This window comes from Epinephelus lanceolatus, chromosome 19, assembly GCF_041903045.1.
Source record: "Epinephelus lanceolatus isolate andai-2023 chromosome 19, ASM4190304v1, whole genome shotgun sequence".
Taxonomy (NCBI): Eukaryota; Metazoa; Chordata; class Actinopteri; order Perciformes; family Serranidae; genus Epinephelus; species Epinephelus lanceolatus.
In genome coordinates this window covers 2082074-2097171 of record NC_135752.1, presented here as the reverse complement: position 1 = coordinate 2097171, position 15098 = coordinate 2082074, and the positions used below count along the sequence as shown (strand labels likewise).

The 15098-nt window shown below is 40.6% G+C and overlaps 1 protein-coding gene across 2 annotated transcripts in view; it reads left to right on the top strand.

The window, feature by feature from the left end:
• The window catches only part of slc12a2 (solute carrier family 12 member 2), a 119478-nt gene that overhangs the window by 59956 nt on the left and 44424 nt on the right, over nt 1-15098 (top strand). For both annotated transcript variants that reach the window (XM_033646951.2, XM_033646950.2), the window contains exons 3-5: nt 2860-2935; nt 7726-7821; nt 12378-12517. In XM_033646951.2, coding sequence (XP_033502842.1) covers nt 2860-2935; nt 7726-7821; nt 12378-12517 — 312 coding nt within the window. The remainder of the gene's footprint in view (nt 1-2859; nt 2936-7725; nt 7822-12377; nt 12518-15098) is intronic.

Below are 15098 nucleotides of genomic sequence, written 5' to 3'. Positions count from 1 at the left end.
TATACCAACCAAACAGTACACTAAAACATGAGACTCCTATTGGCTGTTTTCGTACAGCTGTGGTGGATTCTAGCAAATACCATTAGAAGCACCACAAAGAGGACCATGGCAGACTTTCTGTGCGTTTCAGTCCCCATACTATATAGCATGCCAGAAAAAGATTTAGTACAGAACAAATAACATAGAACACATAGTATGTCAAATGCAATATACCAAAAATACCAGGATGTTCTACTACATCTGGTCCGATTTGGCAGTTTGCAAGCCAGCATGCTTTTCTGGCTATTCTGACCCAGTTTTCTGCACAGTGAAAGATACGTCACATCCACTGAGCTGCAAAGAGATGACAGCTGATTGACACTTACCAGAGGTTGTAATGATGAATGACAGTGCATTCAAGCAACTGATGACCAGTCGAAAAGTAATGATAGGAATATTAATTGTTTAAGTGAACAAAATAATCATGAATATTACCAACAACAATAGCACATAACTATAAAAATAACAATGACAGAGAACTGTAGAAGTAATTTCCTGTCACAAATATCATGTTAGAATCTACAGTCTATGTAGTTATAACTTTAAAGTTAAACTGTATACATTGCAAAGTAACAATGGCAGAGCTCTCTGGGTTGATCTCCATCTCTGGCGAACTTGGTAAGTGGCGTTTTTCTTTTATATCCAAGGTAACAGATATAAAAGTAAGAGTGTCAAAGTTCAGGGCGTCATGAGAAAGTAGTATGTCCCATTTGTGTGCATACTGCATACAGCACATACTTTTTAAGGGCAGCTGCAACACCTACTAAATGTTTAAAAAAAAAGTATGCAATTCGGAACACATCCCATCTGTCTCATATACTGTAATACTGTGTGGATGCAGTTACAGTTTCAGGAAATCATTTTTATAAAAATTCCCGAATGTAGCTTTATTACTGAGGAAATAGTTACTCAGGTCCAGTGAGAGAAGTGGTTCATGTTGGGCTCTGTTTGACAGCTGTTTAATTTTATTGAAAGCGTAGTCTGCAGATGATGACACTTGTCTGGATATTCTCATCCTTGTTTTAGTTTGACATGAAAAGTCCTTACTTCCTCTTTAAAATAAACCTCAAACTAATCCTCATGTGTCTGGCTTTCTAATGGCTTTTATCAAGCAGTGCAGGATAATATCATCTGATATTGTAATGTATAAGGTACTCAGGTGATCCTTGCTGGGAGAGGGGGGTCAGCTGAAGAACTGTACCCCTGCAGCTGGAAGGGCTTCATGGCATTATGTGACGTTATGTCTGTGTTTGGTCACAAGCAGGCAGACAATAAGATGATAGGACTCTATTTGCAGGGTTGAAGCATTTTAACCTACACATAGCGATCACTTTGGAAAACAGTTTTGTAAGCAACATACAGGCGATCAATACCAATGAAAGGAGCACAATCCTTGTTGTAGTTCAGAAATGATTTTGTTTGTATTTCCATTATTACTAGATTTTGATGAGTTTGGCTTCAACAAAAAACAAAAAAAAAACAAAAGGTATAATGTCATAAGAAGATAAAAGGTATGAGAGTAAAGAGTTAATTGTATGAGATAAAAGTCATAAAAATAAAGCTGTAATTCTTTGAGATCAGAAATTGAAGTTGAAATGTTGTGAAAAAGTGAAATACCAGTATTATGACAATAAATGGTTATTTTCAGTTTTGTTGTATTGCAGCCTTCTCTAAATATTCACACTTAATTTTGATAATATTGTGACTTTTTCACTTGCTGCTCGTGTTATTTTGTTTACATTCCAGCCTTATTCAAGTAATATGACTTCTCTTTTTCAAACTAAGTCTTTATCTTGTAACATTGCTTTTTTTTTCTCACACAGTTTTTTTTTTTTTAGAATTTACTGCTCAAATTTTGTCAAATTTTCCCCCATCAGAGGCTTTAATGTATTAAACACATACACTGTGAAAAAATGGACATAACTACTGTGATGTCACCCATTGGTTTGTAGACCCGTTTTGAAGCCTTGAGTTCAGCATTTCAGCCATTGTCATCTTGGTGTTTTGGAGCCAGATGTGACCATAGCTGAATGAGAAAGTGGAGCTGTGGAGGAGCGAGGGATGGATTTGACTGCGAAGCAGGCAGCCTGCTATCTGTCCAGCTGTTCTGTCTAACTCAGTGCTGTGTCTAATAGTGTGTGCATGTGTGTGCTTGAGCCTTTTTGACTTTTCAGGTCGTTGAATCTCACAATTTGGGTTTCCATCCCAATGCAATGCAAATTTTAACTCAATTTTTAGAATGTTGGCAGAAGAAAATGCAAATGTATTCGCTTTTAAAAAAACAAACAAACTAATAAAACACTGGCTTCAGTCCCTGTAGATGTTTTTCCCCTTCATGACAACTGAACGGGGGTTGAATTTTTACATAACTCACTTGTTTACATTTTAATACCGCTCAAAGTTACGCATGATTAGGGATGGGGCTGTCTGCTGATTGGGTCCTTGGACTCTTAGTCAGATCCACCCCTCACTCCTCAACAGTGCTTGCCTCTCCCCCAAGGACACTTCTTGGAACAGCCAAAATGCTGAACTTGAGGCTTTAAAACAGGAGCCCTACAAACCAATGGGTGATGTCATGGTGGCTATGTCCACTATTTTTACAGTCTATGATTTTAGACAGCTACCTCTCACTGGCATGAGCCACATGCTGCTGTAACTTTGTTCTTGACCCTTTTCTCAATCTTTCCCTAAAAATGTATATTGAAATCTTGCTATGTGTTTCAGTTAAGCATTAGAAGTTCACGCAGATATTATAATGGTGGAAAACTATAAGTAAAACCTTGCCATCACAGGAAAAATAACAGTCCCTCCTCTCTGCAGGTCCGCTGCATGTTGAACATTTGGGGTGTGATGCTCTTCATCCGCATGTCATGGATCGTGGGTCAGGCTGGAATCGGTAAGCAGAGATCACCAATGAAAAGCTGACAGTTTTAATGGAAATCCTATCACTTATTTAGAATCATTTTGAGGTCTTATTTGTGAGTTTGTACTTTGGACCTGGAAAGTTGTGTTTGCAATCTGCCTGTGGTTGAAGGTGTGACAATGCTGTTGCTTCATATGAAAAAGCAGATTGTGTAAGACTCCTTGTTCCTCTTCAGAATGTTAAATAGTTGTGGTAAGTTCCACTTATCCAGTTTGAAGACTCTGTCATATTAGCTATCACTTCACATTATTAAAATCCCAATTTCTGATAAGTGGGCAGTGCCCTCACAGAAGCTTTTGAATATGTCAGGGTGACAGCAGGAGCATATTGATGCTACAAACAAACGGACACCTTGTATTTCGTCGTTTAGATGACTTATAAATGGGACTGGGAGATGTTGAGAAAATCACATATCACAATAATTTGGACCAAATACCACAATATTCATATTGTGATGATATTGTAGGGTGACTATTTGTGCTTTCACAAAATATTTGTACAATGGGAATTTTGATAAATAATCCTTAGTAATGTAGATACATTGACTCTGGGTAAAGTCAAATAACAGAACAGCTTTAACAGTAATTACAAATAACGTCTACTTGTATTATTACTTTTCCCAAGCATACCTGAAGTCAAAGTTACTGTCACATGATACAATTTTCGAAACATTTTTGCATTCATAGCAAAGCAAAACCTTGACAAAAAATCAACAGTCATGATGTTCCCTGTAAGGAATGATACTGTTTGTCAGGTCTGTACAGGGTGATTTCCAAACGGGAAACCAGTTGCTGCCTGAAAGGTTGCACAGAAGACTGGAAAATGCATCAGTATTGTGAAGTATAGATGTGCAAAAATACCTTAATAGTCTGATGTAGGGCTGGGTGATATGGACTAAAATTCATATCTCTGTATTTTCTATGAAATGAGCTACATGCTCAGTTGCAAGTCAAAGCCACATGTGGGATGTTACAAGCACTTTTAAAAAAACAGATCAAAATAAAATGTAAGGACAGGGATTTTTCGCTGTTTGAAAACAGACAACTGCACAACATGTTAAAAAAAAAAAAAAAAAAGATATAAAATAAATACCAAGACTGTACAATAATGTTGTGGACATAGCACTGGAGCTACAGAGGTTTAAAGATTTACAGCACGGGACACAAATCTATAACATGGGTACAGAAGTATCTAGTAGGTTTCAAATGATTAAAAATCTTTGTGGGGGAGTTAAAAAGTCATTTTCCATGGCTTTTCAAATGAATCTAGTGCTGGAAAATGATTGATATATCTTTATTTAATTAGGCTATTTATCTTATTTATGCATAAAGCATCAACAGAGAGGCCGAGGGAGAGACACTTGGTCCGCGTTATACGTCTTGTATATGAAATGTCTGTGTTGTTGCTGCATTTTTTAAACCCATCAGGTGCCGATTTTAATGTTACATAATAGTGTTGCACGGTATACTGGTACCAACGGTAGAACGTGGTACTAAAACACCACGGTACATAATGATACATAATGTTGGAGTACCGTAGTACCGCGGTACCTCATGGTACCTTACGGTACCCCTACTGTGGGATAAGTTCAAAGTCCAATCGCAAGAGGGTGAGTGTCCATGTGCCGCCCAATAACGGCGCACGCTGGCCACCTGGTACTTAATATGCTGCTGCAGTGGTTTGTTTACCAGTGACATTTCAGGTATGAGCTGAGCTATTGAGTATCTTTAAGCAGTGAAAGTTATTATTAATTTCTTTTTACTTGTAGGCTAGATTTGTTTATATATGCTACAGTGATTTATTTTCCACTACAGAGTTCTACGGTGAGAGCATTTTACTCGCATTTGCGACTAAAAATAGTTTTGTGCGAGCAAAAGAAATCATTCAGGAGCACGCTGTGCAAGTACAGATTTCAACCAGCAGCAGAAACGAAAGGCGAATCCTGCCGGTTGTGGGTTGAACGGGGGGTCACAGACAGAAATACGGCGGAGCACTATGGCTACCGCCAGATAACGGCTTACCAGCGACAGAAAAGCCTGGCTCCAGGTCCAATAATTTCCTCTTCGTTGGTGTCATGATTGCCCAGAAGTACCTGAACAGTTGAGCCGTGGCGGCACACAGGTATGTGACGTGTCAGAGGAGAAACAAGCCATTCACGTTTCTCTATTTGTGGCAGGTAACGGTCCACAAACCTCACCGCCCTGAAGGGACTGTTCATAAAGGGATAGTGCACCCAAAAATGAAAATTCAGCCATTATCTACTCACCCATATGCCGAGGGAGGCTCTGGATCTGGGTCGCCGTCAGCCATTAGGTGTGCAGTTGTGCTGCTAGCCACTTCTCCCTCGGATTTCCGTAAGTGTTGTGAGGACTTTAAAACTTCACCAGAGCCTCCCTCAGCATATGGGTGAGTAGATAATGGCTGAATTTTCATTTTTGGGTGCACTATCCCTTTAACTTATCAGAGGAGGAGGGTGGCTGGTTGATTTTTATTTTATTTATATATTTTATTTTGATCCCCCTATGTTAATCACTTATTGATGCTGTTTTTGAAGTATGAATAAGTCAGTAAGTAATTTATGCCATTGGAATATCGATGTATTATAGAAAAGTGATTTATCTTTTTATAAATGACAAAAGGCACATCTGCCTAATTTTTGCAGTGGTATCGTGATACTACTCAGAACCGTGATACTTTCACTGGTATCGTACCGTGGGTCCCAATTCATAAACGGCCGGCAGCCATTCATTTTCAATGCACGCTGGCAACGAAGGGCGTCGGCTGCAGCGAGTGGCGCAATATCAGCGACCAGAGAGTCAAGTATAAGTTGAGAGAAGCTGAATTTTATGCAAATGAGCAGCGCCGCCACCGAGACAGCTGCCAATTGCCGACTGGGGTTCTCAAGGCAAGGCCGGGCAAAATTGAGAGAGAAGACAAATATGGAGGAGAAACTTATCAGCACGGTCTGGGCTTTCCCGGAGCTGTACCAGCCGGTGAAAGTCCCCGGTGGAGTTGCCGGGTTTGCAGGACTCTGTGGACCCAGATGGCCCAACGGCTCCGGGCCCTGCATTTCCTCAGCAAATACGCCGATGCAATACAAAGGAGGCTTCCAAAAGTGCGATCCATGAGCTCCTACGTGCCAACAGGAGGGTAAAATCATAATAATAAAAGACTCATAAAGGTTATATGACTGTGTTTATTAGCATTATTTTAATTGTGTAATGAAAGTCATGAATGATACATAGTGAAGACATAAATGATAGTATATTTGTTCATCCTTGTAAAGTGCACAGCCGGTCAGCCTAGATGAACACATCTGCAGCGCCTGGCCCCGCCCCTTTGGCCACTGCAAGTGCCTGCTAGAGCTGGCAGTGTGAGCGATGTCAGAGTGACCAGAGTGTCCGCAGGTGACCATGAAGCTTTTGGTGGGAATGCACAGTTAGTGTTGCTGGAGAACTGGTGAGTGAGTGAGTGAGTGAGTGAGTGAGTGAGTGAGTGAGTGAGTGAGTGAGTGAGTGAGTGAGTGAGTGAGTGAGTGAGTGAGTGAGTGAGTGGTGCGGAGCTGTGCAGAGAGTGCAAGAGAGGAGAGGTGCACACTGGCATGGCTTTTCAGAAGAACAGCGTTATGTAATGCAAACTTGACCCTATATCGATATAAAAAGTATTGTCCAAATCTACAACTTGCTTGAAAATATATCAATATATTATACAGTCATTATATTGCCCAGCCCTAGTCTGATGGATGTTTATCCTTGACCTTTTACTGGAAGCATAACCCTTATGAAAACTGTGGTGTATCCAAAGTAACAAGACACTGCTTCTGGAAAGAGATGTGGCTCATTTTTCATGGCTGTGACTACCACAAACTAAAATCTACTCACAATAGTCTTATTCAATAGAGCCCTTTTCAGCCCTTGTGCATTACACAAGACAGCAAATTAAAATCAACAAATTAGGAAATCAAATGTGATGTAGAAAACAAGACATTAACAGGACCCAAGTAAACAAAATAACACTGATTCTAGTAATAACAGGTCAAAGAAATAAAGAGACAAAACAAGTTAAGTTCAGGAGAGGTACTACAAATGTATGTAAAGGTAGACAAACTAAAAAAAAGATGAGAGTTACTCAAGCAGCCATTGATTTGGATGGAAACAGAAATGCCTGAGACAGAGATCTCTAAACCTGGACACCTGAAATCAAACTATTTGCATGGAAATGTATTGCTGGAGAGAAGTGACAAAATCTATGCTACTCCCCTGTAACTGGAGGCAGATAATCCAGGCTCCAGGAGAGTCAAAGCAGTCAGCTGCCCAGGAGTGTTTGTTGCACAGCCAATGTTTGACTTTGATGTGACAAAGACTGCACAGAACTGACAAATTCAGATCTCACTGTCCATAAAAGTTAGCAAGCAGTGTGGCACACAGTTCGCATGTCTTGACATCTTGGTGCTTGCTGGGTGGTCATTTCAGACTGTGTGTTCAACACTGTGTGTCACGTCTTCTCTCACTTCACACACAACACAACTCCCCACTGTCCCTGACCACCCAGCCCTTGTTGATCATTCTCCACTTTGATGTGAAATATCAGCAGACAGTGACACATGTGGCCGACTTCACTGCAGCGGCTCGCCTTTGTGGCTGTGCTGTTACTTTTCACGGAGCTCAGAGTTATTGGAAGGTCTGCTAGAAAACTGTTAACAGTGTTGCACATTCTTTTCATTCAAGAGATTCATAAAGGTCATACAGTTTTTTCTTTTGCAGCTCTCTCCTGTTTAATCATTGCCATGGCTACCGTAGTGACGACCATCACCGGCCTCTCCACCTCTGCCATTGCCACCAACGGATTTGTTCGAGGAGGTATGCATCGCTTCTTTTTGTAGACTGATGACAACGGTGACTTTATTCCTCCTGCTGTTTGGTGTTACACTAGTTAATCCACCTGTGCACAGTCAGGTGAAGGAAGGGTTAAATACTCATCTCTACCAGCCGTCTCAGTGAGAGGAAAAATTCCGTTAACTGGGTGGTCCCACATGGATATTAACACATTCCTCAGTCACTGAATCAGTCAAAACAGGCTTGTAATTAGTTCAGTATTTCACAATGAAATAAAGACTAAATCTTATTGGAGTGGAAATGATATTTTTATAATCCTTAAAATGGATTCTTTCCAGAGGTGCACAATTAATCAACTATTAATCACATCAGGATTTTGGCTTCCCACAATTAAATGAACATGATCAACTGACATATTGATGTTTAGAATGGGTACTCCGCTCATAGAAGACTCTGCTGCATATCAAATCAAGTGCCTCCTAAGCTAACAGGCACAGCTGTCTTGCCGCTGCATTAACACCCTGCAGCGGCAGACTCTGACAGACTTTACTGAATGTTGCAGCTGCAGTCCAGAGAAGAAGAATCATATACAACAGAGAGCAGATGGCAAAACCATAACCAAATGTCTGGAGCAGAAGTTGGGGAGCTAGTCCCCTTAATACGGATCATCATCCGTTGTTTGGAAGTATTTTCGATTTAGGGCAAGTAATGTTAAGCAAGAACCAGCCGGAAGCAGCAAATTCTTGTGAACACAATGGACTCTAGTTTCCCAGCGCAGCGCAGGGTGGCGCAGGGTGACGAACCCTGCGCAGAGCTAGTTTCGACCAGCGCAACCCGAGGTGCACTCAGTTTGGTAGTTTGGCAGACCGAAAAGAAACAGAGTGAGACTGCGAGAGAGAAAGAGAGAGCGCGCACACGCACGAGAGAAATGCAACATTGATTTACAATTGTGGTGACCTACTCCCAGGCTACCTTTGAATCATCAGCCCGTGGAGGTCTGCTCGCAGTTCCGTATATTCGGACACTGCGAGCTTGGACCTCCCGGACCAAAACATCAGTTTCCTCCTGGGAGGAGTTTGGCTGTCTGACACTGCTGCTCTCTTCTGCCATGGCGAATTGAGTAAACTCTCATTACGCCTTTGTGCGGCGCATTTAAGGGCGAGGAGAGGGGCTCATTTGATTGGTGTGATGTGTGTAAAACCCACTCCACGCCTTCTCTCCTCCCTCTTTCCGACTTGCGCAGGTAGGAGGGACGGAGGTGGGAAAGAGGAGTAGCTGCGCCAGGCGCACAGTGTGCCAAACTTGCAAAATCCGCCTGGCCATACCCAGTTGGCGAAGCGCAGGTGCGCTGCGCCCCCGCCTCGCCCGGACTGCGAAACTAGAGCCCAATATCTCAAGAAAGCCTTGACGAAATTTTTCATATTTGCCCACTTGGACTCAATGATGGACTGATTAAAATTTGGTGGTCAAAGTTCAGAGATCACCGTCATTATTATATAAATGATAAAATGAGTTGATGACATTTTAAAATATATTTAAAAAGGTCAGAGGTCAACTTCACTGTGATATCACAGTGTTCTGCATAAACACTTTTGGCCATTACTCAACATCATAACTCAGGAACAGAAGAGGTTACATTTGATCAGATACTTGAAGATGCGTGTGACACATCCATGTTTTCACAGACATGGATGTAAACTGTAACTGCAACTTGACTGGTGTGCAGAGGCATACAACCGAAGGTGGTAATTCAAGTTTTTTTGTGCAGCAAGCACATTGCAATGAAGACGGGAACTGTGTTTTTTTTTGTTGTTTTGTTTTGTTTTTTTTGCTAATGTCAGCAGTATAGCCCTTGCACAGCCACTTATCTGTACACTATACCAGCTACTTTAAATCACCCCCATATTAGCACCTGCTTTGAACTCTCTTTCATTCTATTATCATAACTTCTCAGTGAAGCCATACACAGTGGCCTCATGTATGTATTAGCTTGTCCCTGGCACTCCTGCTACACAGTAACAGTTGAATGTAAGCCGATGGTGAAATGTGCAGACTTAGTGAGGTTAGGTCTAACTTGTGCGGAGTTCCTTCCCGCTGAGTTCTTCTTTTGCTTTTCAGTGAGATAAGCGATCAGTGAAATGTCAAAGCAGAGATTAGTTGAGGGTTGTTACAGTAGAGTTGGCTTTAGCCATGGTTACAGTTTGTAAATAAAGGGTTTTCTACTCATGGGATTTGGCTCTGTTTGGTGTCACAGATTGTTTAAAATACTAATTCCCAAAAATTGACCAAAGAGGGGCATGCCCAATACATGTGAAGGAGCATGGCAGGTGCACCTTTACATTTATCACATGTAGGGTCCACATCTGGATATATTCATGCCAATTTGGCTTTAGATATATGGACACAATGGATCACTTTAAACTGCAAGAGTGCATGACAAGCGTACATTGACGAGGAGTGTATACAATTAAGCACTGAGTCTCATGTGTCATCACTGAGAGTAAAACCAAGGCCCTGTTCCCAGGCAGTTCTTATAGCCACCATTAAGGGGCAATGTAGCTTTGAAATAAGATTGTGAAGATGAGACATAATGCCTTTCGAAATGGGGTTGACAGAGAGAAATATATCAGTCGGATTGACTGGAGGTTCATGAGGAAATTGTGATACTAAACATTGTACATGATGCCTGACTTGCAAGAATCTAAAAATGTGTGTTTTGGATATACCAAAGATTTCTGACAATTGATAAAAAAGGAAGCAAAGCGATTTTCGATAGAGAGATCACCAAAGCATCTCAAGCCTTTTTTGTGCCAAATCTTAAATGGGGCATCAGCCAATGAGGGAGCAAATAGATGATTAGCTGCAATAGGACTTCGGAGTGAGAAGGCCTGCAGTCCAAAATGTCTCCTGAACTGGGTCCGGATTTGTAAGGAATGCTTAACGACAAGGTTGCTGATAGAAGTATCAGAGGTAAGTGGAAGTGCAGCACCTAAAAGGGTAGGCAAAGAAACTGGATTACTGGCACAGACTGCCATTGCTACCCAAGCTGGACATGAGGGTTCAAGGTGAAAGTGCATCCAATACATCACACAACTGATATTTGCTAACTGAAAATTAGGAAGAGCCTTTCCCCCCAGCTGCTTGGGTCTCTAAAGGAATGCTTTTCGTAACTGGGGGTGTTTCCCATTCCAAATGTAGGATAGTATTAAAGATTAAAAAAAGACTTGTGAATGAGAATGGGGAGATACTGAAAAAGATTTTTGGAAAAGTTTGGACAGTGGGGACCATTTGGATCAAATTTGCTTTGGCTGGTCGAACAAACTAAAAATAAAGATTTAAAGAGGTTATTAAAATCTCTACATATCCCAAGATAATTAAAGTGGTCTTTTACCACCTTCAGAGGAAAATTTCTATAATCTAGTGTAAAAGTTTGCTTTTTAATTGGATTAAGTTCACTCTTATTTAAGTTAAGTCTGTATCCTGAGAAGTGACTGAAAACCTCCAATACAGTCAGTGCTTCTGTCAATGAGATGGCTTGTTTTGAAACAAATAGGAGAAGGTCATCTGCATATAGCGAGACCTTATGCTCAACTCCTCCCCTTAAAGGGAAATTTCTGTTTATTTCAACCCGTCTCCTATCGTCCTAAATTTGTTTCAAGTGACTAGTGGCATAGAAATAATAGTTAGCATGTTAGCCGTTAGCCTAGATACAGCCGGGGCACATAGTAGCGCCGGACCTGTTTAAACGTAAGTGAACGGGCAACCTTCAAGTGCAAAGTTAGTCCACTAAACAAGTTTTTTTTCCACAAAGACCACCTCATATCGTTAGGATAAATGTCAGAGAACATATAGAAAACAACATGTAAACGTGTTGTCTTACCTTACTGGTGTGGTGCCATGTTAGCTCTGCTTTCCAAAGCTCGGCCGAAATATATCTCGCGAGCTCTAGATAAAGCCCAGCTGGATACTAACGTTACTTCAGGTGGAGGTGTCTCGTCCTCGGTCACATCCAGACCTTGAAAATAAGGCTGCAACCGGTCCCATTCCTTGCAACAGAGGCATTCTAAGAATGGACACATATTCTGACTTTATGACAGCTTCAGAGGAAGGTAGTCACCACTTGCTTTTCCGTCATGCTGGTAAATCTGAATGAATTAGGGTCTTCTTTGGTGCTCATGGTTTCAGTAAAATGAAATGAACTGAGCTAACAATATGTAGCATCTCCATATTGATGAAAGTTTTAACATTTATATTGGTATGTGCAATCTAAACAGCTAACTAACGTTAACTCAAGGGGGTAACCAACAACTTGGTTTTACACATCCAAAGAACTTTTATAAAAAATGAAGTGCTTGACAATCAGACCAGATGCCTAATGGGAGAGGCCTTTATTTGTCAAAATGTTTAGCTACACCAGGCTAGTAAAAGAGACAGGGTGTTAAATTAGGAAAATACTTCTAATTGTAAGTTTTTAAAAGTTTCATGGTAGGTATACTCAATATAAGAAAAGTAAATCTATACTGTCAGTGTAATTTTCACAACAGTTAACTTTTACTAACATCATTACCTTTTGTTTCCAGGTGGAGCTTATTACTTGATTTCAAGGAGTCTGGGCCCAGAGTTTGGAGGTTCCATTGGTCTGATCTTTGCATTTGCCAATGCAGTGGCTGTAGCTATGTATGTGGTGGGCTTTGCTGAAACTGTTGTGGAACTTCTTAAAGTAAGTCTCTTTGTGCCTGATGGTGCTTTCAGACAGTTGATAATTACTACTGCATCTCTTGTCTTGTTGTTGCCTTTTCAGCACTTCAGCTCTCCTGGCTACATCGCACTACACCTGAGCTTTCCCAAGCCCAACAGACAGCTTTCTGCTGTTGACTGAGAGAGAGAATGGGTAGCAATGGGACACCTTTTTTAAGCAAGTTTAGCCAAGTGAACTAATACCAACGCGGTTTATTATCCATCCATCCATCCATCCATCCATTAGCTATGCTCGGATATACTTTAGAGGGTCACAGGACAGAAACACTGTCCAGGGAAACACAAAGAGGGAGTTCTTTGGTAGTTGGAAAATACTAATTTCATTTGATGATTTCTGACAAGTGAAGCCTTACATTATCTTCAGATAAACATTGGAATAGGGTTGCAGCTATGTACTGGTTTCAAGGTATACCTTGATATAAAAGCTGACAATTATCATACCGTGTACATTTTCTTATATACACTATTGAAAAACAAAACAAAATGCTTTCAAGTTTCAGTTACAGTAATAAAACATTTGTTCAACCAAAAATAAGCTCGTTTAGGGTCATTAATACCATAAATTCTGTAATACCATGAAGCCACAATATTTTCTGAGACAGTTATCGTAACGTGAAAATCTCATGCCCTACTTTGGAATGTATTTTTGTACAAATGGAGGGCTGTGAATTTTTTTTTTTACCTTTGAAAGGCCAGTATGAACATTAAGAATAATTACAGCTAACATAATGTGTTTCAGTCTTCATATCAGACTTTTTTTTAAAGACGGACTCAAAAAAATGTGAACCCAGCCTATAAGGCCATTTGTCCAAATAGCGTGTTTCTATGGCAGAAAAGCAGTGAGTGCTGAGGAGTGCCTCATCCTAGTGCGCCATTTAAAAAGCCATTTTAGCATGCTCCTTCCACCACCATAAAACCTCAAAAGGATCCTCCTTGGGTGTCTTGAACTCGATGTAGACTGCCACCTCATCCTGGGGCTGCAGGGTTTCATGGGTGGAGTCCCCCATGTTAGTGACCGATGTGATGACAGGGTCAAAGGTTCCACTTGTGTCATTGACTTTCAAAATAAAAGGAATTGCGACTCGATAATACAGTAGTAATTTAGATGTCAAAATATTACACCTATACTGCACATCATTTTCATTTGTTTTATTCTGAAAAATAAAAAATCTATTTTTGTTCTTACCTGCTGCCTGCCCTCATGCAATTCATTTTTACCTGTTCCTGTACCCGTCAGTTTATATAAATACCTTTTGTTATCTGTTTGACAGCTTTTTACGGGTTATCCGGACTCTGACGTCAGAGAGTCCAGTCTGAAGAGCGAGATTTTCAACTATAAGCGCCAGGAGGGGCTGCACAAAAAGTCAGAGCTCTCTGAGGAAGATGCTGGGTGCGGTGCTTTTTGTCTAGGTAGTCGCATGTGGCTGTTTACGGTAGAGTTGGGCGGTATCCAGATTTTGTTACCGTTAAACCTTCCCCACATTTCCCGGGGTATATGGTAATACCGTGTCTAATTAAAAATCACTTTGAAGGGCTCAAGCAGAGTCACCAAAATGTCGGCTTGCACCTATAGCATTCAGAAACAGAATAGCAAACATCACATAGGCCTAAGAATACTGCAAAAATAACAAAACATGCACAACGTTAACTACTTTTATTAATAAATATTTAAAAAAGTGCAAATGCAGCAGTCAACCAAACAGAATAAAATAACAACAAATTGTCTGTGGGCTACAGTCCACTTCTAGTACAGTAATCGACACAAATCATTAAATTAAAATACAGCCCTATAGCATCCAATACTTATAGGCTTATCAAATAATAAAAAAGTAACAATAGATAACAATGGCAGTAACGAAAATGTGTGCTATACAGCGTATCCTGAGACCGTGATGGGCACTGTCCGATGGTTTATTTTTAGAATCAACATAAATCAAATAAATTAAAAACACAACTCTACAGCATCCAGTACTAGGGCTTATCAAATAAGAAAAACAGTTCAATACATAACAAGGCATAACCGAAAATGGGCATATATAATCCTATCCTGAGAACGCAACGGGATTGGTTTATTTTTAGAGCCTACCTTTAATTTGAAAAGTTCACTTTCTCCAAGTCCGAACTGTTTCGTCCAGGCTACTCCTCATTGAAAGTGAAATAAAAGCAAAGTATAATGATAACTATAGCAGCATCCTATGCTTCAAAACCATTCAAGGTTTTTCACCAGAAAAACCAGCATATTTACTTTTTCCGGCTGGAGCAGGACACGTAGTGGATTGAGAACTTTGGCCGCGGTGCTGGGTGGTTCGGGTTGCGCTTCTCCCTCCTTCACTGCTGCTGCTGCTGCTGCTGCTTGCAGAAGTTGTGAAGTTATTTGGGACCAACTCGCTTGATGCGCGCTTTCCATCTTTTCTTCTCTTTCTCACGTCCAAGCTGTCATGTGACGACATCAAATCCAAAAACTTTATCAAATGTCATCTCCCGACAACAGTTAAGGGCAGTTATAAGAGAAACACATAGATTTTTTTTAATGACTTATGAAA